This window comes from Carcharhinus amblyrhynchos, chromosome 8, assembly GCF_965287045.1.
Source record: "Carcharhinus amblyrhynchos chromosome 8, sCarAmb.v2.hapA, whole genome shotgun sequence".
NCBI classification, from domain to species: domain Eukaryota; kingdom Metazoa; phylum Chordata; class Chondrichthyes; order Carcharhiniformes; family Carcharhinidae; genus Carcharhinus; species Carcharhinus amblyrhynchos.
This window is the reverse complement of record NC_137331.1, coordinates 111376399-111403130: the sequence shown is the minus strand read 5'-3', so window position 1 is coordinate 111403130 and position 26732 is coordinate 111376399. Positions and strand designations below refer to the sequence as shown.

The 26732-nt window shown below is 46.7% G+C and overlaps 1 protein-coding gene across 3 annotated transcripts in view; it reads right to left on the bottom strand.

Annotated features, from left to right (window-relative positions):
- mtcl1 (microtubule crosslinking factor 1) overlaps nt 1-26732 on the bottom strand; it is a 212445-nt gene that overhangs the window by 23953 nt on the left and 161760 nt on the right. For 2 of the 3 annotated variants that reach the window (XM_080194647.1, XM_080194648.1), the window contains exons 12-13: nt 12552-12869; nt 4299-4375 (exon numbers count right to left, since the gene is read on the bottom strand). In XM_080194647.1, coding sequence (XP_080050773.1) covers nt 4299-4375; nt 12552-12869 — 395 coding nt within the window. The remainder of the gene's footprint in view (nt 1-4298; nt 4376-12551; nt 12870-26732) is intronic. The other variant, XM_080194649.1, reaches the window with a different exon arrangement.

Genomic DNA, 26732 nt, shown 5'->3' with positions numbered 1-26732 from the left:
TGGTGAATTTCACTGCTCTCTGGGCAAAGAAATTTCTCCTCATTTGTTTCTAAAAGGTTTACCCCTTGTCTTCAGACTAGGGCTGGGCACCCCAGTCATCGGGAACACCTTTCCTTCATCAACTCTTTCTAGTCCGGTTAGAATTTTAATTCATCCTGAAGCTTTCTCTTTTCTAAAGCAAATAATGGGGTCAGCTTTGTCCTTGATATGCATTTTCATTGGGATTGGGCTGAGAAACATTATCCGATTTCTTGTTTTCCTCTTTGTCTAACCCAGAGGTTAAGGTTTTGATTCAAGTTTTTTTTGTTTTAATCCAATTCAATCCAATCAAAGTCCAATTCAAAGACATTCCCAATCCGAGATGACAAGGCAGGCCTCCCACGTCCTGTCTTAGGCTCGGTCTACATGATCCAAGCTCTTTGGAGCAGGCATTGAGCCTCCTCCAAGGCTTGATCTCAACTGCATCTTAGCCAAAAGGCTGAGATGCTGCTTTAAAAAGTTGCTTCAAATGAAGCCTCAGTGTAAACTCATGACTTCATCCAAGAGCGGAATGCCAAAACTACATCTGGTCTTAGCCAAAAGGCCGAGAAGCTTTGACTCAGGTATTCCTGCAGCTAGCCCACTGACTGAATCAACATACTCGAGTAATCAAACTGAAGATCTTGCCTGCTTATACTCGTGCTGAACCAACTGAAAAGGAGGGGCATGGGTGTGTAATGGAGTGGGGGCGGGGGGGAACTGCAGTAGGAGGTGGGAAGTGTTGAGAACTTCTACTTACTTTAAACAACATTAGGAGAGTGATATTGTCACTGGGCTAGTTTTTTTAAAAATTCGTTTGTGGGGTAGGGGCATCATTGGCTGGTCAGCCTTTATTGCCCATCCCTAGTTACCCGAGGGCAATTGAGAGTCAACCACATTGTCGTGGCTCTGGGGTGACATGTAAGCCAGACCAGGTAAGGACGGCAGATTTCCTTCCTAAAGGATATTAGTGAACCAGATGGGTTTTTCCGACAATGGTTTCATGGTCATCAGTAGATTCTTAATTCCAGATATTTTTTACTGAATTCAAATTCCACCATCTGCTGTGAAGGGATTTGAACCCGGGCCCCCAGAACATCAGCTGAGTTTCTGGATTAATAATTTAGTGATAATACCACTAGGCCATCACCTCCCCAGAGTAATATAGACATCCAGGATAAAGCTTTAGGGACCTGGGGATTGTGGAATTTGAAATCAATAAAAATCAGGAATAAAAAGTCTCACGATGGCCATAAAGTAATAGTCTTAAAAACCCATCTGGTTCACTGGTGTCCTTTAGGGAAGGAAATCTGCCATTCTTACCCGGTCTGGCCTACATGTGACTCCAGAGCCACAGCAATATGGTTGACTCTGAAATGGCCCAGCAAGCCACTGAGTTCAAGAGGCAACAAATACTGGTTCAGCCAGCGATGAATGAATAAAAAAAAAACCCCCATTTGTCCTGAAATTAATGTAGATTAATGCAGATTTTGGGCAGCACAGTGGCACAGTGGCTAGCATTGCTGCCTCACAGCGTCAAGGACCCGGGTTTGATTCCTGGCTTGGGTCACTGGCTATGTAGAGTTTGCACATTCTCCCCGTCTCTGGGTGGGTTTCCTCTGAGTGCTTTGGTTTCGAAACACAGTCCATAGATGTGCGGGTTAGGTGGATTGGCCGTGCTAAATTGTCCCTTAGTGTTGGGTGGGTGGTTTAGCTGGGTTAAATGCATGGGGTTATGGGGATAGGGCCTGGGTGGGATTGGAGTCAGTGCAGACTCGATGGGTTGAATGACCTCCTTCTGCACTGTAGGATTCTATGATTCTATTGAGCTCTAAGCCTGTCAGCTGGATTCAGGTTTTGGCATTCAGGTTTGGAATTAGGCTGGGATGTAAACCTCTTTTCAGTTCTAAATATTATTTTTTCCAATCCAATCACAATGGTTTGAAAGGAGTGAATGATGACAGGAACACTTGAGATGGAAGAACCGTCTATTGCTCCAGCTGCTGTCAAAGAAATGAGACGACCCCAAAAATACATTCACCACAAATGCACTTTATTTTCCCTTACGAACATTCAATATTGGTGGAGAGGAAAAGACCAATTAATCTGTCAAGCCTGTCTCTTTCACTCAGCTCTCCCCCCCACTCTCCTTGACTCAGCTGTTCCCCCCCTCTCTTCAGGAAGGAACTGATTCACAGCGACCACCATCAGTTTCCTCATGTGAACATTACTACTAATTGTGTCAAGAAACCCTGGTATTGGATGGGAAATGGAGTGCAGTAAATTTCCCGCGGAGCTGGGTTGGCCGCTGAAGTTTAAGTTTATTTATTATTGTCACAAGTAGGCTTATATTAATACTGCAATGAAGTTACTGTGAAGATCCCTAATCGCTGCACTCTAGTGCCGGTTCGGGTACACTGAGGGAGGATTTAGATCTAACCAGCATGTCTTTTGGACTGTGGGAGGAAACAGGAGCAGACACGGGGAGAATGTGCAGGCTCCACACAGACAGTGACCCAAGCCGGGAATCGAACCTGGATCCCTGGCACTGTGAGGCAGCAGTGCTAACCACTGTGCCGCCGTGTTGCTGCTTCAAATTAAAGGGGAGGGTTTGGTGGTTGAGCCAGGTGAGGAGGAGGGATGGGATTCTTCCAGAACCTCAAACATCAGGGAATAAGATTTGTGAGGGGCTTGAAGATGCATTTACACTCCCCTAGATTCCACCAAAATCCATAAAATGACTCAAGCAGCCTCCAGTGATCCCTTTATATTCAGCTAGTTAGACTACCCTGTTTCGAGTTCCACTGGGCACGGGGTGGGGCAATCCCGCAGCCCAGGATGGTGTCCTGGGGACAGGGTTTCAAATCCCACCATGGCAGCTGATGGAATCTAAATTCAACTGATAATCTGGAATAGAAAGTGTAGTCTCAGCAAAATCATTGCCAACTGATGGACAAACCCATCTGGGTCACTAATCTCCTTTAGGGAAGGAAATAAATTCATCACAAATATACTCCATTTTCACTGACAAACATTCAACATTGGTGGACAGGAAAAGAGTAAATAGTCCATCAAGCCTGTCTCTTTCACTCAAAACATCCCCCCACTCTCTTCAGGAAGGAACTGATTCACATTGACCTACAACTGCTTCTTCACGTGACTATTACTAATTGAGTCGAGAAACCCTGGTGATGGAAGGGGTTGGGGAATCTGCCATCCTTATTTGGTCTGGCCTACATGTGACTCCAGAGCCACAGCTATGGTTGCTCTTAACTACCCTGTGAAATGGTGTGGCAAGCCACATAGTTCAAGGGCAACTAGGGAATGCCAGCAATGCCCATACCTCATGGAGGATTTAAAAAAAGCATGCCCAGCACACATTGCCAATTGAATTCTAAAATGGTATAGAACTTCTAAGTATATCATGCCTGACATTACAACGGTGACTACGCTTCTGAAGTATTTAATTGGCTAGAAGATACTTTGGGACACTCTGTGGTTGGGCCAGGCGCTATATAAATACCAATGCTCCTTTTTCCACTGTGCCTGCTGTTTGTGGTGGCAGCTGTGGTGGTGTCAGCTGGTAACCATTTCCCAACTGGGACTAAAATGGAAACAGGATAAAAGTCAGAGGCAGCAAGGTGGTAATTCATTCTATTTTTCTCAGTGTTTTAATTTTGCTATTGCCGCATTTTGGCAGGATGGTGGAGGAATCAATTAGCAATTTGAAATTGTAAAGCTGGTCTCAGTAGTGGTGAGCTCGTGGGTGCTTATGTTTTTATCTTACCCCACATAGGGAATCCCAGCTGAATGCATTGAGACGGCACAGTGCTTAGCACTACTGCCTCACAGCGGCAGGGACCCGGGTTCAATTCCCAGCTTGGATCACTGTCTGCGTGGAGTTTGCACGTTCTCCCCGTGTCTGCGTGGGTTCCCTGCGGGTGCTCCGGTTTCCTCCCACAGTCCAAAGGCGTGCAGGTGAGATGGATTAGCCATGGGAAATGTGTAGGTTCGAGGAGATAAGGCTGGGTGATGGGCTTGTGTAAGATACTCTGTCAGAGGGTCGGTGCAGACTTCTGCACTGTAAGGATTCTGATTCTATTCTATAATACTCTCATCTGATGCCTGCAGATGCCTATCTGTGGGAGTCACTGCCAATTCATTATTCAGCCCTCGCCCAGAGCAACAGAGATGAACTGTACACAGAGGAAGAGTTAAAGATTGCTCAGGGAGCCAGCAGGCACTAATTGAACATTACGCAACAAAATAGGATCGTGTACCTCTGAAGATTTGCTTTCCGAGTCTCTTTTTCCTGGAACTCAGCCGTGTCCTTGGTCTCACATATTTCATTCAGAGCCTGTAAAATGGAAAGAAGCACTCTGCATGTTACACAGAGCTTTATTCTATGACACTGCATTGACATCTGCACCATTACGCCCTATTGTTATGCTGTCTAACATAAAAACTTCACTAATCACATTCCAGAGAAATTTCAAACTTGCTTCAAGAGCGGTGTGTCAGATGGTATCACAAAATCCCTACAGTGCAGAAGGAGACAATTCGGCCCATCGAGTATGTACCGATCACAATCCTACCCAAGTCCTATCCCCACAACCTCACATATTTACTCTAGTTAGTCCCCCTGACACTAAGACCATTTAGCATGGCCAATCCATCTAAGTCGCACATCTTTGGAATCAGGGATGACACTGCAGCACCCAGAGGAAACCCACACAGACACTGGGAGAACTCCGCACAGACAGTGAGCCAAGCTGGGAATCGAACTGGGTCCTTGGCGCTGTGAGGCAGCAATGCTAACCACTGTGCCACCATGCTACTGGGAGCAGAAAGGCTGATCTTTCATACTCACTGAGAAACAATCACCACAACACAATGTATGTCTTTAACGACAATATTATCAGCCGCTCAGTCACACTGCATTAAATACTATACTCAGATCAGCTGAAACACGATTCTAACTTATTACCAGGTTCATTTAACTTTACACTGATTACTTTGATGATATACTTAGCACTGGAGAAATAGTTCAAAAGTCATATCCTCACTTCACACCTTTTAGCTCTTCACCTGAGACAAATGTCTAAACAACTTGAGTCATGCCTTTAATAAGAACATAAGAACATAAGAAATAGGAGCAGGAGTAGGCCATCTGGCCCTTCGAGCCTGCCCCGCCATTCAATAAGATCATGGCTGATCTGTCGTGGCTCAGTTCCACTTTCCCGCCCTCTCCCCATAACCCTTAATCCCCTCTCTTATCAAAAACCCATCAACCCGCTTCTTAAAAATATTTAGCGAGGCAGCCTCCACCACTTCAACGGGCAGAGAATTCCAGAGATTCACCACCCTTTGAGTGAAGAAGTTCCTCCTCAACTCCGTTCTGAACTGCCCCCCCTTTATCTTGAGGCTGTGCCCCCTAGTCCTACTGTCTTTTTTGAGCGGGAAGAGTCTTTCCACCTCTATCCTATCCATCCCATTCATCATCTTATACGTCTCAATGAGATCTCCCCTCATTCTTCTAAACTCTAACGAGTACAAGCCTAGTTTATTCAGCCTCTCCTCATAGCTCAACCCCCTCAACTCCGGTATCAGCCTAGTAAACCTCCTCTGCACTCCCTCCAAGGCCAAAATATCTTTGCGCAGGTGCGGCGCCCAAAACTGCACACAGTACTCCAGCTGCGGCCTCACCAATGCCCTATACAGCTGCAGCAAGACCTCCCTACTTTTATATTCAATCCCCCTCGCTATGAAGGCCAGCATCCCATTCGCCTTCCTGACCACCTGCTGCACCTGCAGGCTGGGTTTTTGCGACTCATGCACAAGGACCCCGAGGTCCCTCTGCACCGTCGCCTGCTGCAGTTTTTCGCCACGTAAGTAATAGTCCTTCCTACCATTCTTCCTACCAAAGTGGACCACCTCACACTTGCCAACATTAAATTCCATTTGCCATTTCCTGGCCCATTCGCCCAGCCTATCTAGATCCTTCTGCAGACTCTCCACACCCTCCGCACAATTTGCCTTTCCCCCAATCTTGGTGTCATCAGCAAATTTCGACACCCTACACTCGGTTCCCTCCTCCAGATCATCTATATAAATGGTAAATAGCTGAGGCCCCAGCACCGACCCCTGGGGCACCCCACTAGTCACCAACCGCCAATCCGAATAGCACCCATTGACCCCCACTCTCTGCCTCCTATTTGACAACCAATCCTCTATCCACGCTAACACCCTACCCCCAACTCCATGTCCTCTGACCTTCTGCAGTAACCTCTTGTGAGGTACCTTATCAAATGCCTTCTGAAAATCCAGAAAGACCACATCCACCGGCTCTCCTCTATCCACCGCCCTAGACACATCCTCATAGAACTCCAGTAAATTGGTCAGACACGACTTCCCTTTAATGAAACCGTGTTGCGTCTGCCCTATCAAGCAATTCCCTTCAAGATGCCTCGCAATTTCCTCCTTAATGACGGATTCTAACATTTTACCTACCACAGACGTTAAACTAACCGGCCTGTAATTCCCCGCCTTTTGCCTGGCACCCTTCTTAAACAACGGCGTAACATTAGCCGTTTTCCAATCCTCCGGCACTTCCCCGGAATCCAGCGACGTCTGGAAAATAACCACCAAGGCATCCACTATCACCTCCGCCATTTCTTTCAGAACCCTCGGATGCATTCCATCCGGTCCTGGGGACTTGTCCACAATCAGCCCCTCCAGTCTGTCGCGCACCACCTCTCTAGTAACAGTAATGTCATTAAGACCCTCCAGTCCTACCACCTTTCCATCGCTAACACCCGGCAAATTATTCACGTCCTCCTCCGTGAAGACAGAAACAAAAAAGTTATTTAAGACCTGAGCCATATCCCCATCCCCTACCACTAGGTCCCCTTTCTCATCCGCTAAGGGACCAACGTTCACCCTAGCCAGCCTCTTCCTTTTTATATATTTATAAAAACTCTTGCTATCCTTTTTTATATTAAGTGCTAGCCCAGCTTCATAGCTTCTTCTACCCTCCTTTATCAACTTTTTTGTCAATCTTTGTTGACATTTAAACCTTTCCCAATCCTCTTCTCGCCCACTGCTCTTAGCTACTCTAAATTCCTCCGCTTTTAATTTAACACTTTCCTTCACCTCCTTCGTTATCCACGGCTTATTACCTCTCTTCCTACTGTCCTTTTTAACCATCGGAATAAATTTCTGCTGAGCACCAAGAAAGATCTCCTTAAAGATCCTCCACTGCTCCTCAGCAGACCTACCTTCCAACGCGCTCCTGATAGAAAGCTGTTCAAGGCATCTCAGAGTTAGATATATTTACTAGTAGCACAAGTAGGTTTACATCCACACTGCAATGAAGTTACTGTAAAAATCCCCTAGTCGTCGCACCCTGGTGCCTGTTCGGGTACACAGAGGGAGAATTTAGCATGGCCGATGCATCTAACCAGCACGTCTTTCAGACTGTGACAGGAAAGCCATGCAGACACGGGGAGAATGTGCAGACTCCGCACAGACAGTGACCCGAGCTGGGAATCGAACCTGAGTCCCTGGCCTGTGAGGCAGCAGTTTTAACCACTGTGCCACCCAATTGAGTCGAGTTGGGCATCTGGCCTAAAGAGGATTAGATAAGCTGAAGGGCAGGCATATGACCCATGAGGTTGATTTTGATGAACCATCTGTAGAGTGGGAAAAATACATAAAGAGCTCGATCTTCTGACTGCACTCATTGAGTATTGTAGCTGGACCTCCATGGGGTTTAATGGAATTTCTACTGCAGTGTGGAGTTTTATCTGTGCCTTCTGTTCCCTATCCTGTTCTGGAGTGTTTCTCTGGCAATCTCCTTCTGCAAAATTCCTCCTGGTTTTTCACCAGATCAGAATGCTGCTTTTTCAATCTTCCAGGTTTTACAATTCTTCTCAAACTTCTGTGAGGTTTTAGGTTGTTCCGATAGCTGCTACCATGTTGGAAGATGTTGTGCGCAGTTCAGCAAGCCTCCTGATGAGTCTTGTAAAGTTTGACAGAAAGTTTTAATTAACTACTCACTATTATGGACATATATAATAAGGTCTAACCTAGGAGCTGTGTCTGTGCTGGGGAAGCACGGTGTCACAGTGGTTAGCACTGCTGCTTCACAGCTCCAGGGACCCGGGTTCAATTCCAGCCCGGCTCACTGTGTGTGTGGAGTTTACACGTTCTCCCCATGTCTGCGTGGATTTCCTCCAGGTGCTCTGGTTTCCTCCCACAGTCCAAAGATGTGCAGGTTAGGTTGACTGGCCATGCTAAATTGCTCCTTAATGTCCTGGGATGTGTATGTTAGAGGGATTAGCAGGGCAAATATGTGGGGTTTTGGGGATAGGGCCTGGTTGCTTTTGTTGTTGGCGCAGCCTTGATGGGCTGAACGGCCTCCTTTTACACTGCAGAGGTTCTATGATGATTTGTACATGTCTCTGTCCGGTGCAAGACTGCCCTCTAGACCTGGATCAAGTGGTTATTTATATCATACCGTGGCTAGTATTATACCCAATCACATGTTAATCCTTTCTATGTCTCTTTTAGCTCAGTAGAAAGCACTGACACTAATGTTAAAGTAAGGGGTGACCAGTCTGGCGATGGTGGAGACAGACACTGTTTAAATGGCTGAAAATTTAACACAGGGCAGAATCATGGAAGGACTTCACGTATTTGAAAGCACAATGAGCCAACGGGGGCAAAGCCAAGGTCAATACATGTGAAGGATTTGTGCAGAATTCCCATTCCACTTCTATGGAGAATGGAATTCTGGCTGATTTGGAGTTTACGTAAAATGAAATTCAAAAGGTCAGCAAGGAGGGCATTGAAAAAGATATCTGAGGGTGACAATGGTGTAGGTGAAGATTTTAATGGATATGGGTTTTTATTTATTCATGTCACAAGTAGGCTTACATTAACATTGCAATGAAGTTACTGTGAAAATCCACTAGTTGCCACACTCCGGCGCCTGTTTGGGTGAATTCAGCATGGCCAATTCACCTATCCAGCACGTCTTTCAGATTGTGGGAGGAAACCAGAGGAAAACCACACACAGACACGGTGAGAATGCGCAGACTTCACACAGTGACCCATGCTGGGAATCGAACCTGGGTCCCCTGGTGCTGTGAGGCAGCAGTGCTAACCACTGTGCCACAGAGGGGCAACATGTCTGAGGTGGATACAGGCAGTCTTGGTAATCAACTGGATTTGGGTGTAGGACGTCAGTGCAGGGATGAGGGTATCGAGCTGTGCAGTGTTGGCTTGAATCTGTAAAGAGGCTGGGGTGTGCTGAATTTCTGAGGGCAACCAAAACTTTTCTCACTGTTAGAATTTAGTTGAACCATGACTTGAGTTTTCAAAGATAGCTGTGGGAGCGGGCAGGTTGAAATATGGGTATCACCGGCTCTTCCGACATAGGTGCAACGTTTTTGGGTGATGTTGCCGAGGAGTGAGATTCGGATGAGAAACTGGAGAAGAGTAATGATGGGACCGATTTTCCAAGGTATGCCCAAATCTTCCCCCCCTCACTCGTGGTGGAGATTCTCCGGTGCTGCTGAAAGCAAATGGAGTTTTGGCTGAAATGCCAAATTTCCCGTTCTTGCTTGCAACGCCAAGGGTGAGGTCGGAGAATCCCGCTCGTAAGGTGGCAAGTTCAACCATAAATCCCCAAAGAAAAATGACTGAAACCAGCTAAATTAGGACTCCTAGCTCGCATTACCGAACACAAAGCAGGTTTACCAGGATGTTGCCTGGTCTGGAAGGTTTTTACGTATGAGGAGAGGTTGGATAAACTCGGATTGTTTTCACGGGAAAGGCGGAGGCTGTGGGGCGACCTGATAGGGGTCTACAAAATTATAAGAGGCATAGGTAGGGTGGATAGTCACAGAGGCCTTTTCCTAAGGTCAATTATGGGTCATTATAAGACCCACTGACCCATTAGTAAAGGTCAATTATGAGAAGGCACTGGTTTAAGGTGAGAGGGCGTACGTTTAGGGGAAAGTTTTTCACACAGAGGGTGGTGGGTGCCTGGAAAGCACTGCCAGTGGTGGTGGTGGAAGCGGGCATGTTAGCGACGCTCAAGGTGTATCTTGATAGATGAATGGGAGGTGAACAGTGGGATAGAAACTGCATATTGGCGCAGGCTTGGTGGGCCGAAGGGCCTCTTCCTGTGCTGTATTGTTCTTTATTCTTTATCGTCATTCTGAAAGAGTGACTGATTGACCTGAAACATTGATGGATGCAAAAAGTTTGCTACTGCACATTGGATTTAAGAAGACAGACTGTGTGTGACACGATGGGTCCCGCCATGGATGAGATCGGAGAACCCCACTTGTAATGTCGCAAGTTCAGCCATAAACTCCCAAAGGAAAAAAGACTGAGAGATCCTGACTGGCATAGAAAAACCTCGACCTGGCGAGCCATAATTTTAAAAAAAGTTTAAAGTTTAGCTAAATAGTGATAACTTTCACTCCCCTTGAGGTGGAGTTATCTCTTCCCCCGCTCGAGAGATGGAGCAGCTGTCACTGTGAGGTACCGCGTCGAGATATAGTAAATGCTTGCAGAATGTACCATGCCTGAATCCCAGTCGAGACCCTGATTAAAATGCAGTTCATCATCCTAGTCCACTGCTGTCGCAGCTCACAGGAGCAACAGGTCCCCTTGTCTGAGAGTTCAAAAGCGTTTTACCAGTTCTTGCTGAGGCTACACCAGGGACAGCTTGCAAAGACAAAGTGTTTCAGCGGACACTCCCCCCCCCCCCCCCCCCCCCGCTGTCCCCAGTTAATGCAACAAAAGCCAATTGTGTGAAGTTAAAGAGGAGCCTTGATATTTTTCCGCTGTGGAATTTGCAGTCAACATTCTTGGAAAGTAAGATTTAAAATGAGAAATGGTGGCTGGAAATTTCCCATCCCGCCCGTCGTGGGAATGGTAGCGGGCGAGACAGAAGATTTGGCGGACCACCTAAAGGTGCGCTGAGCTCAGGTGGGAATTTCTGGTCTTGGGGCCACACGCAGCCCGAAAATCCCACCCAGCGTCTTTAACCAACAAACACTGGCTGCAAAATAAGAAAATTTGTTTCTGATCAAAAATACAAGAATTCATGGGAATTAGTTCCCAATTCATCGAATCCCTACAGGGCAGAAAGAGGCCATTCGGCCCATCATGTCTGCACTCACCACAATCCCACCCAGGCCCTGTTCCCTATAATCCCACATATTCACCCCACTAATCCCACTGACACTAAGGGGCAATTTAGCAAGGCCCTAACCTGCACATCTTTCGATTGTGGGAGGAAACCGGAGCACCCGGAGGAAACCCACGTGGACATGGGGAGAATGTGCAAACTCCACACAGACAGTGACACAAGGCTGATTGTCCCAGAGTACCCACTCTGGAATTGTAATACACTGAACTCAATAACGCGATTTTTTAAAAACGGGCATCTTGACAAATATGTGAATAGGACGGGAAGAGAGAGATATGGTCTCGGAAAGGGTAGGGATTCTTCGTGAAGTCCGGCAGCATGGTTGGTGCAGGCTTGGAGGGCCGAAGGGTCTGTTCTTGTGCTGTAATTTCTTTGTTCTTCTATCTCTGTTTAAATATGTTCAAGAGGGAACTGGATGTGACCCTTGTGGCTAAGGGGATCAAAGGGTACGGAGAGAAAGTGGGAATGGGATACAGAAGGTTCCTAATCAGTCATGATCATATTGAATAGTGGTGCAGGCTTGAAGGGATGAATAGCCTGTTCCTGTACCTTTTGTCTATGTTTCTACACAGAGGTTGGTAAGTGCCTGGAACGTGTTGCCCGAGGAGTGGTAGAAGCCGATGTAGGAACAACGTTTAAGAGGCATCTTGACAGATACATGAATAGGCAGGGAATAAAGGGCTACAAACCCCATAGAGGCAAAGAGCCTTTAGCTTAGAAAGGTGCCATGTGTTGGCACAGACTTGATGGGCCGAAGGGCCTGTTCCTGAGCTGTACTGTTTATTGTTCTTTGAAGGAGAACAAAGAAAATTACAGCACAGGAACAGGCCCTTCGGCCCTCCAAGCCTGCCATGACCATGCTGCCCCACTGAACTAAAACCCCCTACCCTTCCGTGGACCATATCCCTCCATTCCCATCTTTTGGTCAGTTGATGTTAAGATTACAGATTACACATTTCCCTACAACATGGAAACCTAGCAGAGTTTATAATCTAACTGAGAAACGTGTCAATGGGATTTCCCATTGAATCCAGCCCATGCCACCTGAAAACCCGTGGTGCCGGTGCGCCATTGGCCTGACTGGAAAAATCCCGCCGTTACGAACAGCTGGAAGATCTCGCCCCCAATTACCAAATGCACCCAATTGACAAACTTGGCAAAATGACGCAGCATACAATTTACCAGATGGGTGCTGTAAACAGTATCAAATCTCTGTGAATTAAATGGTGCATTCATTAGTACAGCCACATATCAATATTCCGTTGACAGCGGATTCCGACTGGCTGAAGCCATACTTCGGACTAACCTCGCCAAGGCAGATTGCAAACGTTTTCCTCTTGCTTTCCAAGCTGCAAGGCTGAGGGCCCTCGGTATCACCCAATGAGTCAAGTGACAAGGCATCAAGGGACAAATTTGGAGGAGCGGGGAACCTGTTACCTTCCTGCCGAGCAAAGGAGGCGGCGTGTTCTCTGCGTGGCTGTTTCTCTGATTCCAGGAAAGGCCTGTGGCCTTGCGAGCGACGGCTGTGAAGGCTCTCGCGCGGCGGACATTGTCCGAAGGCCTCCAGCACTGGCTCCGGATGGTCAGTGAAATGGCCTTCTCCTTTCCGGGGCTTGCTCTGAAGCTGCATTGGGAACACAAGAGGGTGGTTTCTCACAGGCAGTTGTTGGAACAGCTGGAAATGAGATGGAGGCAGCTGTCGAGAATGTGGCATGATGGCGAAAATGGTCTGTAGATGAATCAGCACTGCTTTGTTGCTCCACGAGCATATAGTGGCTAACGAGTCTGGTATCCATGCACTGACCTCTGCAGTGTCCTGCACTCCGGGCAGCAATACTGGAGCAGCTGAAGGAGCTAACTTCAGAGGAGCCCAGTACACAGTGGCTGATAGAATGTAATGAGGACCCTCTCTCATGCTCAAAGCGTTACTCGCTACCCGACTGTAATCGCTGCTTTGTAGCAAGAGTTGAAGATTGTTGTGCTTCGTCAGGGTGGGATGATGGGCAGAGGGAGGCATGCGATCGTGGTTCAAGGCCCAATGAGGTTTTCTCCATGGCTGATGGAAATGAATGTTTTGTAACAGCAAATAATGAAAGCCCCCTCATCGCAAGCCACAGAAGTTAGAAGTGAAAGTTTATTTATTAGTCACATGTTATATTACCACTGTAATGAAGTTATTGTGAAAATCCCTAATCAGAAAGAGAGGATCTTATTCCAATACCACACTTTCACATCTAGAAATGACCATAAACCTTACCCAGAAATTAGTCTGCTCAATTTAAAGGCACAAAAGATATTATGGCTGGAATCTTCTGCTCTTGCTGGTGGCGAGGTTGGAGATGAACAATTAATTAGTTTAAAGTTTATTTATTAGTGTCACAAGTAGGCTTGCATTAACACTGCAATGAAGTTAATGTGAAAATCCTCTAGTTGCTACACTCCGGCACCTATTCGGTTACACTGAGGGAGAATTTAGCCTGGCCGATGCACCCTAACCAGCATATCTTTTGGACTGTGGGAGGGAACTGGAGCACCCAGAGGAAACTCATACAGACACAGGGAGAACGTGCAGACTCCACACACACAGCGATCCAAGCCAGGAATTGAACCCGGGTCCCCGGTGTTGCGAGGCAGTAATGCTAACCGGGGGGGGGGGGGAGGGGAGGTGAGGGTTGAGAGGAGAGGGTGCAGGCAGATCAGCCTCACCCCTCCACCCCACCTTCCCAACGCTCAGTCCCTCAGTGAAGGCACTGATTGATTTTGATCAGTGCTACCGTGAAAAGGCAGGGGATTGGCACAAAGTCATAATGCTCTCTTGGAGACACAGCACAGACGTGATGGGCTGAATAGCCTCCTCCTGCACCATAATAATTCTGTGATTGAGGGGACCAGCCCCCTCAGGCGCTGACAGGTGTCCCGCTTAGACCCACTTGCATCTGAATTAAACCAAGCGACAGTGAGGTGAGGCCCATCAGTGGTCATTAATTGGCCATTTTAGAGCCTCAATAGGAGGCAGACAGGAGAATTGATGATGGACCTCCCCATCCAGAAATTAATCTGATGGAGACGGGAAGACAATAGAGTTCTGGTTGGCCGCCACCCCATGCCCCTTAGTGTCCTAGAATGCGTAGGTTAGAGGAATTGCTGTCAGTGTAGGCTCGATGGGTCGAATGGCCTCCTTTTGCACTGTAGGGATTCTATGATGATTTCTATGAACATCCTCCTCCCCTTTACCCACCACATTACTCCCCTGCGGCCTCAGTAGCCCCGTGATCCTGGGACCATGGCCTCCCCTGCAGTGCTGCTGAGCACAAGAATTACCAGCAGCTCTGGGTAGGGAAGTCTCTCACCCAGGGTCTGGCCTCACCAGCCTCATCACTGCCTGATTGCCTTGTGGTTCAGTGGGCCTTCCTGGGAAGAGGCAGCGTGGCTCTCTCGCCATCTCTCCAGCTGGTAGGGACATCCCCCTCTCCCCCCACACCACTCCCCCTCCCCCCCCCCCCCACGCCTTTACAAGATTCTGCCCTGTGTAATTTAGATATATTATTATTTTGGATGAGTATTCTTATTTCCCCATTTTACTGTTTCTTTCTTTCTGCGATGGTAGTTTAACATTCACGCATGCAAACAAACACATTGCTTTTCAAAGGGTGAAAGTGGCGGAACAGTTTTATTTTTAAATTTAAATCACATCAGATCATAGTGCACTTCAGTTTTGAATGCGTGAGAGTGTTTTTCCAATGGGATCAGTTCTCCACTGGGTCTTAACACTTACACCATGCTGGTCAACTTACCGTTGCAGGACAAAGCCCTGTAATCAATCATTGTAGTAAAAACACATTTATTTTATAACACACCATCTAGCTATTCAAACTGGGAGGACGGATTTTTTTAGGCCATAAGATATAGTAGCAGAATTAGGCCATTCAGCCCATCTGCGCCACCAGTCAATCATGGCTGATAAGTTTCTCAATCCCATTCTCCCACCTCTTCCCTTAACCTTTGATCCCCTGACCAATCAAGAATCTATTTATGTCTGTCTTAAATCCATTCAATGACCTGGCCTTCACAACCCTCTGCGGCAATGAATTTTATACATTCACCACCCTCTGGCTGAAGAAATTTCTCCTCATCTCCGTTCTAAACCCTTTACTCTGAGGCTGTGCCCTTGCATCCTGGTCTCTCCTACTAATGGCTACATCTTCCCCATGTCCACTCAATCCAGGCCTCAATGAGATTCCCCCCCTCACCCTTCTAAACTCCATCGAGTACAGACCCAGAGTCCTCAGACGCTCCTCATACATTATGCTTCTCTGAACATCTGCTGGACCCTCACCAGGGCCCAGAATTGCTCACGATACACCAAAGCTGGTCTGACCAGAGCCTTATAAAGCTGTTGGATTAGGTCTGCGTTTTACTGATGAGTCACAGTTGCTGTGAGGTACCGTGAGCCACCTATACTCATGAAAGTGACCCAATTTGACACTAAGAGCAGGGGGCTGAGTTGAGGTTTGAACTGCCCACCCCTGCAATGGAAGATCCAACGAGGGTAGAATGATTGGTGTGTGGGTAGGTTGCCGCACCCTTGGTCAGTGCTGGCAAAAAATGCCGAAACCGCAGAATCTGATCCCACTTTCCATTTTTAAAGGTCTCCTGAGATGATCCAACTCTGCGAAAATCCGGATTTTCAATTGGAAATGATTTTTACAGGAGCTCAGGCGGTCATGGTTAGTGGATCATAGCAGAGATGAGGTCATAGAATCACAGAAACCCTACAGTGCAGAAGGAGGCCGTTCAGCCCATCGAACCTGCACCGACCGCAGTCCCACCTAGGCCTTATCCCCATAACTCCACTACTTTATCTCACTAATCCCTCTAACCTGCACATCCCGGGTCACTCAGGGGCAATTTAGCATAGCCAATGCACCTAACCCACAAATCTTTGGACTGTGGGAGGAAACCGGAGCACCCGGAGGAAACCCACGCAGACATGGGGAGAGTGTGCAAACTCCACACAGTCACCCAAACCGGGAATCGAACCCGGGTCCCTGGCGCTGTGAGGCAGCAGTGCCACCATGCTGCCCATTTGAAGTAGCCTTACCACCGATAATGATAAAATAGAGAAAGTTGTGTGAAGTCTATCCCACTGTTGTGTTGTGACCTGCGCACCTTGGCTGAGATTCTCTGGCCAGCGTTTCTCTTGGTGGCGGGATCCTCTGATCCCACCTCTGTCAATGGGAATTCCCACTGAAGCCATCCCACATCGCCTGGAAACCTGCGGCAGAGGGTGTGCCGCTGATAGGACCAGGAAATCCCGTCGGTGTGAACGGACGGAGAATTCCAGCCCTGGCTTTGTCTGGGAGATAGGTATCTTCATCACCTCACCTGCTGCCCAAATTCCTTTCCTGGTTAGAATGAGCAGATCCAGTTCTTTACTCATCAGTTTACCAGTTACTCTTCCCAAATAAGTTCCAATCCATAACCAATCCTTTGTCTGAACCTTTGCAGTTGTTTATACGAATCCCGCCACAGCAGATGGTAGAATTCGAATTCAATTAAAAAAATCTGGAATTACGAATCTACTGATGACCATGAAACTATTCTAAATTGTCAGAAAACTCATCTGGTTCACTGATGTCTTTGGAGGGAAGGAAATCTGCTGTCCTTAATTGGTCTGGCCTACATGTGACTCCAGAGCCACAGCAATGTGGTTGACTCTTAACCACCCTCTGAAATGGCCGAGTGAGACATTCAGTTGTATCACCGTCACCTTTTCAAAGGCCGGGTAATAAATGCTGGCCAGCCAGCGACACCCATATCTCACGAATGAATAAAAAATAATGTCCTCTCCTGTGAATCCTGCTGGCAGCTGCACTGGAACCTCCGCTTCACCTCACTTCTCTATTATTGTCTCAGTACCATTCTTTTCCCTGTTACTGAACCTTGTTGGTAGGCCACTATCATCTCTCTCATTATACTTTTCCGCCCAAGCTCTTTCTGACGAGGATCGCCGTGGAAACCGCAACCACTGTTAACCACGTCCCGAACGAAAATAACACACAAAACAAATACAAGATTGAAGAATCGGGGTTCTGGTTCATCAAGTCCGCCTCACATTATACTGGCCCGACCTCAAGGCCGCAAATTTACAGCTCGAAAGCACAAGAAGCCTAAAGTTTCGCTTGCCCCGTTCCAATGCAGGACTAAGGGAGTGCTGCACTGTTGGGAGAGCCATCTGTCAGATGAGATGCCAAATTGTGGCCTCACCTGCCTGCTCCCATGGGCACCATCCCCAAGAAGAGCAGGGCAGTGAAGAAGGCTATTGGCACACTGGCCTTCATCAGACAGGGCATTGAGTATAGGAGTTATGTTGCAGTTGTACAGGATGCTGGTGAGGCCGCACCCGGAATATTGTGTTCAGTTTTGGACGCTTTGCTACAGCAAAGACATTATTAAACTGGAGAGATTGCAGAAGAGACTTACAAGAATGTTGCCAGGACTCAAGGGACTGAGTTATAGGACTTTTGTCTTTAGAGTGTAAGAGACCTCTTATAGAGGTGTACAAGATCATGAGGGGAATGGATAGGGTAAATGCACTCAGTCTTTTTCCCAGGATTGGGGAATCGAGAACTAGAGGGCACAGGTTTAAGTTAAGAGGGGAAAGAATTAATGAGAACCTGAGGAGCAACTTCTTCACACAGAGGAAGGTAGGTATGTGGAATGAGCGGCCAGAGGAAGTGGTTGAGACAGGGACGTTGACAACATTTAACAGGTATTTGGACAGATACATGGATAGGAAAGGTTTAGAGGGATATGGGCCAATACAGGCAAATGGGGTTACCTTAGATGGGTATTTTGGTCAGCATGGTCCAGTTTGGGCCATAGTGCCTGTCCCCGTGCAGTAGATTCTATGATTCTAATTCTCTCCGGTGTCCTGGCCAATATTTATCTCTCAGTTAACATCACAAAAACAGAGGACCGCAGTGCTGTCTGCGGGACCTTGCTGTGCACAAACTCACTGCCACGTTTCCGACTTTACAACAGCGACTACATTTGAAAGAGTATTTCACTGGGTGCAGACTTCTGGCAGCCTTGCAAAGCACTACTTAAATGCAATCTCTTCTCTTTTTGAAAGGAAGTTTTGAAAGATTTAGTGAACGTTTAGCATTTCCTTCCCACACGTATCGTTTGGGCACTGCTGCGGAAGGTAAAATCCTGCCAACTTTTGTTTCCAGTGCTGTAAGTGTGGTTGAAGCGCTGGAAACTGTGACAAGAGTTCTTTATATGTGCATCGCGGTTGGAATGTGTCATCATTCTTTAAGCTTTAGGCTGGCAGAGGCAAAGGGCCAAATCACACAAGCAAAATAATAAGAGGCTGAAAAAAATCTGCTTCAATTAAATCTGTGTTATCGCCCTTGTCCAAAAACCTCAGGTCATTATTGTGACTGTTCTCTGCATCTCAGAGAAACTTAACCAGGAAGTTCATGACTCTGTTACAGTGAGGCCCTGAAAGAGACAGGATTGGTAAGAGCTTCCTTGTGGAGAGTTCAGTCACAGAATCCCTACTGTGCAGAAGATGCCATTCAGCCCATCGAATCTGTACCAACTGTCTGACAGAGTATTTTACTCAGACCCTCTTCCCCACCCCATCCCTGTAGCCCCACACACTCGCCACAGATAATCCCATCTAACCTACACATCTTGGGACGAGATTTTCCAAGTGCCCTCGCCCTGAAACTGGAAAATCCTGCCCTAGGTCAACAGACATCTCCATAGTCCACACCTTGCCCTCTACGATCCCTGTGGCGGGTGGAATAGGGACAATTTACTGTGGTCAATCCATCTAAACTGCACATCTTTGTGGGGGAAAACAGAGCACCTGGAGGAAACCCATGCAGGCACAGGGGGAATGTGCTAACTCCGCACAGACAGTTACCCAAGGTTGTAATTGAACCCGGGTCCCTGGCGCTGTGAAGCAGCAGTGCTAACCGCTGTGTCACTAACCACCAAGTCAAAGTGTTGGGCTTACTGCTCCCTTTTTTGTTCTCAAGGAGACAAATGCTTACTTGTGTTTCAGAATCAATATCTCTTCCACAACAGGTTAGGGGCAGCATGGTGGCACAGTGGTTAACTCTGCTGTCTCACAGCTCCAGGGACTGGGTTCGATTCCTGGCTTCGGTCACTGTCTGTGTGAAATCTGCATGTTCTCCCTGTGTCTGTGTTGGTTTCCTCCGGGTGTTCCGGTTTCCTCCCACATCTGAAAGACGCACTGATGAGGTGCATTGGCTGTGCTAAATTCTCCCTCAGTGTACCCAAACAGGCGCCGGAGTGTGGCGACTAGGGGATTTTCACCGTAACTTCATTGTAGTGTTAATGCAAGCCTACATGTGACACTAATGAGTAAACTTTACTTTTACTTTTCTTAACTTTACGGAAGTGGAAGAGGACAGACACAGAGAGTGAGTGATGCAATCCACCCTTGCTGCGTTAGGTAGGGTACAACGCACTAATACTGTGCAAAGCACTGAGATTGCGGGCCCAAACCTCCGAGCAGAAATGTGTCAAAAATATAATTGTTTGCAATAACGACTGGTTTTGTGCAGAGTATTAATGTGCTGGCGCAGCATATGACAGGGTCCAGCTCCGGTCGAAGTTTTGAGATGCTGACTGAAGCGGGTTAACCTTTTTGGAAAGCTGACAGACTTTAAAATCTCCACAGACTGAACACCCCAGACAGTGGCATCATTATATCGCCTGGGGCAGCTCCCAGCTGCTAAGAACATGGGTTGTGACACTGGATTCACAGTTAAACACAGCAGATCTCATTCAATGGCCAAGCCTATGTCACTTCCCATGAGGCTACGCGTTGTGCTAAATGTCTGCGATGTGACGCAATCACCCACTGAGATCTTCAGGGTTTGCGAAGCTTCATAAATTGTCAGTCTTTCTACAATGAAGCTTCCTTTAATCTTTACTCTACAACTACCACAGGGTTATCCTCAAAACAATCCCTTCCCTCCCCCATTGCTGGAGCATAATCCCTACTATTAAAAATAATTGGCTTTCTCCAAACTCAAATCTCCCAGCTGTCAGTGGTTCTGTACAGTAATAGAGTGGGACCAGTGGACAAAAATACTTCAAATTTCATTATCAAACAGAGACAGTTTGATCCACGTCAAACTTCCTTTAATCCTGAAAGACTAATCGTACAGGAAACTGTCTGTATAACATTACATTACAGCACCCTTTGAACGTATTACAAGCCAGATATTGGAAACCAGAATATTGTCTATTGTATTATTCATAACTACATTTCATCGAGTCATATACAGCATGGAAGCAGGCCCTTCGGCCCAACTTGTCCATGCTGACCACGTTTTCTGAACTGAACTCGTCTCATTTGCCTGCGTTTGGCCCATATCCCTCTAAACCTTTCCCGTGCATGTACCTGTCCAAATTTTAAACTATTTTAAATGTTATAACTGTATCTGCCTCCATCACCTCTTTCCACATTCCACATACACCCCACCCTCTGTGTGAAAAAGTTGCCTCTCAGGTCCGTTTTAAATCTTTCCCCTCTCACCTTAAACCTATGCCATCTAGGTTTGGACTCCCCTACCCTGGGGAAAATACCGTGACTTTTCACCGTATCTATGCCCCTCATGATTTTGTAAAGCTTTAACAGGTCACCCCTCATTCCCCGCTAAGCTCCAGGGAAAAACAAAAGTCCCATTCATTTGAATTCAATTTCTCACTGGAAGATCTTGCGCTTCTAGAAGTTTCTATCTAACATTTCGGCAAATGGGAAAACAGCCTCTGACAGATATTTCCAGCCTCGTTCTACAGCAGTGCTGAGCTTCAGAAAAAATACATTTTTCACATTCCAGACTGTCAAATGAATCTGCCTCTATACCAGCACTTTTGCACTCCAGCTTTCCTGTGAGGGTTAGCTACAGTCAATGTATTGAGAGATAATCAAATATCAAAGAATAGAGAAAAGTATAGCACAGTAACAGGCCCATCAGCCTTCTAAGCCTGTGCCAATCATGATGCTCCAACTAAACTAAAATAAAACCTTCTGACCTTATTTGGTCCATATCTTTCTATTCCTTCTTATTCATGTACCCATCCTGATGCATCTTAAATGTTGCTAATGTGCCAGCTTCCACCATCTCCTCTGGCAACATGCTCCAGGCACCCACTCTCTCTGTGTGAAACATCTCCCTTGCATATCTCCCTTAAACTTTCCTCCTCTCACCTTGAACCTGTGTCCCCTTGTAATTGACACTTCCACCCTGGGAAAAAGCCTCTGATTATCCACCCTGTCTATGTCTCTCATAATTTTATAGACCTCTGTCAGGTCTCCCCTCAGCCTCCAGTGAAAACAATCCTAGTTTCTTCAGCCTCTCCTTATAGTCAACACCCTCGAGACCAGGTAACATCCTGGTGAACCTTCTTTATACTCTCTCCAAAGCTTCCACATCCTTCTGGTTAAAATGAAAAGTTGAAATGAAAAGTGTGGATGAAGCAATTCTGGTCAGTCGTCAGCATCAGGGACAAGACAGGTCAACATTACAGTGACCTACGTCAACTGTGCAGTTTCAATGTTTTCTGAGATTAATCAGTCATTTTCGCAACAGGATTTCGCAATAAGTGTCATCGTAAAAATGGTGGACGAGGTCGAATTTTAAGGAAGTCTTACCCTCGAACATGGCACCTTGACAGCAGGAATGGGCCCCAGGCGTAAGTTGCCTGTGTGCGGTGCGAGGAGGCAGCTGGCATCACTGCCGTCTAAACTGCACATGGGAAACACAACCTGCACAAACTATTCCTGGTAGGAGCAGGTCTAAACCTTATAGAATCCTGTAGCGAGCTGGGGTATCCTTTTCAATATGGCCCTGGGACAACTATGGGAAAGCTACTGTACCTCTTGGTTTTGTTAAGAATAAACATGAAGTGTGTAAGAAATGCTCAAATGTATTAATTGTCAATCTCATTGGAATGATCAAAACTGTCAACAAAAACTGTCAGAACCAACTGTCAAAAGTGTCAAAATGAATGACTAAAGGCATTTAAACTTCCTTTTCATAGAATCCCTAGAGTACAGAAGGAAGCCATTCAGCTCATTGAGTCTACACTGACAAAATCCCACCCAGGTCCTATTCCCATAATCTCACGTAATCCCCCTAACACTCAGGGGCAATCCCACCCAGACCTGTTCCCCGTAACCCCAAATATTTACCCCGCTAATCTCCCTAACCTACACATCTTGGGACGCTAAGGGGTAATTTAGCAAGGCCAATCCACCTAACCTGCATATTTTTGGAGTGAATCACAACACTATAAACCTTTGGAAACAATGTCTGGAACGTTTCAACAAGTCATCATTTCACTCATTGACATAAACCTGAGGGCTACCAATACTAGATCAGTGAAGCTTGATTTCACAACCTTCTATTTCACAGTTTTGGTTTATTTATTAGTGTCACAAGTAGGCTTATATTAACACTAAAATGAAGTTACTGGGAAAATCCCCTAGCCGGGTACACTGAGGGAGAATTTAATGGCCAATGCACCTAACCAGCATGTCTTTCAGACTACAGGAGGAAACCAGAGCACTCGGAGGAAACCCATGCAGACACGAGTAGAACGTGCAGACTCCGCACAGTCACCCAAGCTGGGAATCGAACCCGGGTCCCTGGCACAGTGAGGCAACAGAGCTAACCACCGTTTGATAGATAGTTCCAAATGGTTAAAATCCCTTTAAAGTGGGACTATGAATGCAAATGCTTGCTTTATAAGGGATTAGGCATCTAAATGAATTGTTTGTTTTCATAACGATGCAATTGAAGAAATGTCAATATAGTAAATGGGTTTATTTTCTGAATTAGAGTGCTTTTTTTAAAGTAAGTCAGCAACAGACACATAGAACCTCGCAGGGGAAGTCCGCCCATGATAGATACTGGCTGAGTTGATATAATAGGTGTAATTGCAAAGTTGGGAGACATGAGTTGGAATGAGTTTGCACGAAGCTGGCATAGGGGCTATAAAGAGCCATGGGTAGATATAGGGGCATAGGTTGGCATGGAATATATGAGGAGTCATGGAGTGGGTAGAGGGGCATAGGTTAGCATGGAAGATATGAGCTACCATGGGCATGTGTAGGGGCATGAGGTGCTATGAGTTGGCATGGATGGGACATGGGGTGTGTGTGGAAGTTGAGGAGGGCGTAAGTGATGAGAGCCAGAGGGGTTTTTTAAAAATCTTGGACACAGCCCTGGAGCACAAAGATAGGCCTTCCACCCTGCCTGCCTCCACACCCGCCACTCATTCCAGTGGCGACCAACACCCTGGGAATGCCGTCACACCCAAACAAACATCTGAACATCGGGGACAGATTTTCCCAGGCCAGGTTTCTGAGAGTGAAAATCCAGGGATTTGTAAAATACATGTTGCAAAGCAAGTCAACAATTTTATCATAAATCACAGATGCTGAGATCTTTAGCTTAAAAATATGCCACTATATGTTTTAGACACACTCTGATTTTGTTTCTGTGTTTAACACTGATGAGTCCAGCCCTCACCAATCTTCAGGATATTTGAGTTACAGTTTTCAGTGGCAGGCTTATTTTGAGTGTTTTTTTGTAATCTCCTTGTGATGGAGATGCATTTCCAAGTGTAAACAGGTGTGAGAGCACTGTCAGACACACTCCTGATCTGTTAGCAACCGGCTCCGGGTACCATCTGCTTTCTCTGTTAGCTTTTGTCCCGTGTTTGGCTCTGTTGTCATCTCCCATCTGTTGTTCCTCTGTCTTTATCTCCAGGCCATTCCCAGCTCTGCTGTCTTGAGGATGTGAAATATATTACATCGGTTATATCTCCTGACTGCAGGAGGTATGGCTGGGCCCTCTGGCTAATTCCAGACTGAACCTTTTAAACGCCTAGCCGGATTGTATCGCAGCACAGGGCCTTGAAGGGGTTTCAACAGTTTCGCAAACAAGGCGGGTGATCAAGTGATATCAGCTGGCCAACCTGCCCTGTGGTCTGCAGTTTTAACCTGTTTTCCGGTGGCACAATGGTTAGCACAGCTGCCTCACAGCGCCGGGGACCCGGGTTCAATTCCAGCCTTGGGTGACTGTGTGGGGTTTGCAATTCTCCTTGTGTCGGCGTGGGTTTCCTCCAAGAGCTCTGGTTTCCTCCCACAGTCCAAAATTGTGTGGGTTAGGTGGATTGGCCGTGCTAAATTCCTTAGTGTCCGAAGGTTAATGAAGTTTATTAATTAGTGTCACAAGTAGGCTTACATTAACATGCAATATAAATCCCCCAGCTCTGGATCTGCTCCCAGTTTCTCAGGGTCCTGTTCATTGGTGGGTCTTTCTACCCCGCAGGCACAATGGTGCCACAAAAGCAGCACAAGATTGGAGAGTTGTGCTTGACGTCCACTTTCCAGTTGCATCGAATCTGAATACTTGTGGTTTAACTAGGGGGCGCATGTTCACCCAGAACCCCTGATTCACTGCAGCATTCTCAGATAATTTCCAGATTTTCTTTCAAATGATTGAATCAGAAGATTTCCAGATTTATCAAGCTGAAGCTGAGATTATTAAAACCAGGACAATGTGGGGCGGCACGGTGTTTAGCATTGCTGCCTCACAGGGCCAGGGATCCGGGTTCAATTCCGGCCTTGGGTCACTGTGTGGAGTTTGCACGTTCGCCCCGTGTCTGCGTGGGTTTCCTCTGGGTGCTCCGGTTTCCTCCCACACTCCCAAGATGTGAGGGTTAGATGGATTGGCCGTGCTAAATTGCCCTTCAGTGTCAGGGCGATTAGCAGAGTAAATATGTGAGGTTATGGGAATACGGCTTGGGTGGGATTGTGGTTGGTGGGCTGAATGGCCTCCTTCTGCACTATACGGATTCTGTGATGAAGGAAAATGCGAGCAGCAAGACCATGTTGGTGACTCTGGACTGTCGGGAGCTCGCCCCTTCCTCTACCATGATAATGGAGAGTAAGCAATCTCTCCCCGGTATTGCCATACCTGCTGCTGAGAACCCCCATACAGTGGGTAGTGGGGGTGGGGGCTGTGACAGTCTGCTGGTGGGCTGGCCCTATCTGAAGCACTGCAAAGGCCAGTTTGGGTGGATAGGCAGAATGGCCAGAAAAAAGCTAGCTCCAGAATGTGTTGTCCAACAGCAGGGTCTGGTCACTAAACCTCATTAACGAAGAATCAGAAACCCTTCACCTTCATATAATAGGAGCTGGGAACATGAGTTGGTGCTGGGGATGGGGGTGATTCTTTCCGAAGACTCACTGTCATAGCGTACTGCCACAGGAATGTACTTGCATTTTTCACGGCGCCTTGTGCAACCTCAGGACATCCTGAAGCGCTTGACAGCTAATGAATGTCTTCTTTGAAGAGTAGTTACTGTTGGAGAATGGGAATTATGTCCTGGAAACATGCCGGAACGATGAGGGAACTTAGTCCCTCTGTCCGATGTTTGTTATTTCTTGCAAAATTGTTAAAAGTTCCTGAAAGAACCTGTTTCTGGCTTCACTATCAAACAGCAATCAAATTTCCTTACTGAATAGAACATTTCAGCACCACACTATTTTTGCCTGTCAGTCTCTTCCTTCTAAATAAATCTTCTGTCCTTAAAGGTGAAGATTGCATTTTATTTATTGTGGAGAATAGCATTACCTCACTACCCCCTTCCCTAAAGCACCAGACCCTACAAACGAGAGGTATTCGTTTGGAAACTCTTCCATTGCAAGCTATTGTTGCAGTACCACACATCTGCTTTGCACAAACGCAGTGTCGCAATGGCTGGAAAGCCAAACTCTACAAAGGGTTGTGAATATAGCCCAATCCATCACGCAAACCAACCTCCCAGCCACTGACTCCGTCTACACTTCCCACTGCCTCGGAAAAGCAGCCAGCATAATCAAGGACCTCACGCACCACGGACATCGTCTCTTCCATCTTAGTCCATCGAGAAAAAGAGGACACGTACCAACCGACTCAAGAACAACTTCTTCCCTGCTGCCATCAGACTTCTGAATGGGCCTACCTCATATTAAGTTGATCTTTCTCTACACTCTAGCTATGACTGCAACACTACATTCTGCATCCTTTCCTTTCCTTCTCTGTGTACAGTCTGCTTTGTATGTATAGCGCGCAAGAAACAATGCTTTTCACTCTATACTAATGCATGTGACAAAAATAAATCAAACCAAATCAAATTGTCATCAATGGAGCCCAATGGCGAGTAGCTAGCTTAAACCACTATAATAAAAGCAAACTACTGCGGATTCTGGAATCTGAAACAAAAACAGAAAAATGCTGGAAAATCTCAGCAGGTCTGGCAGCATCTTTCGATAGAGAACAGATTCAACGTTTCGAGTCTGGATGACCCTTCGCCAGAGCTCAGCCACTGACTGGCGTTTCGCGACAGTGTGACCTCTTTAACCCCTGACAGGCCCGCCCTTGTT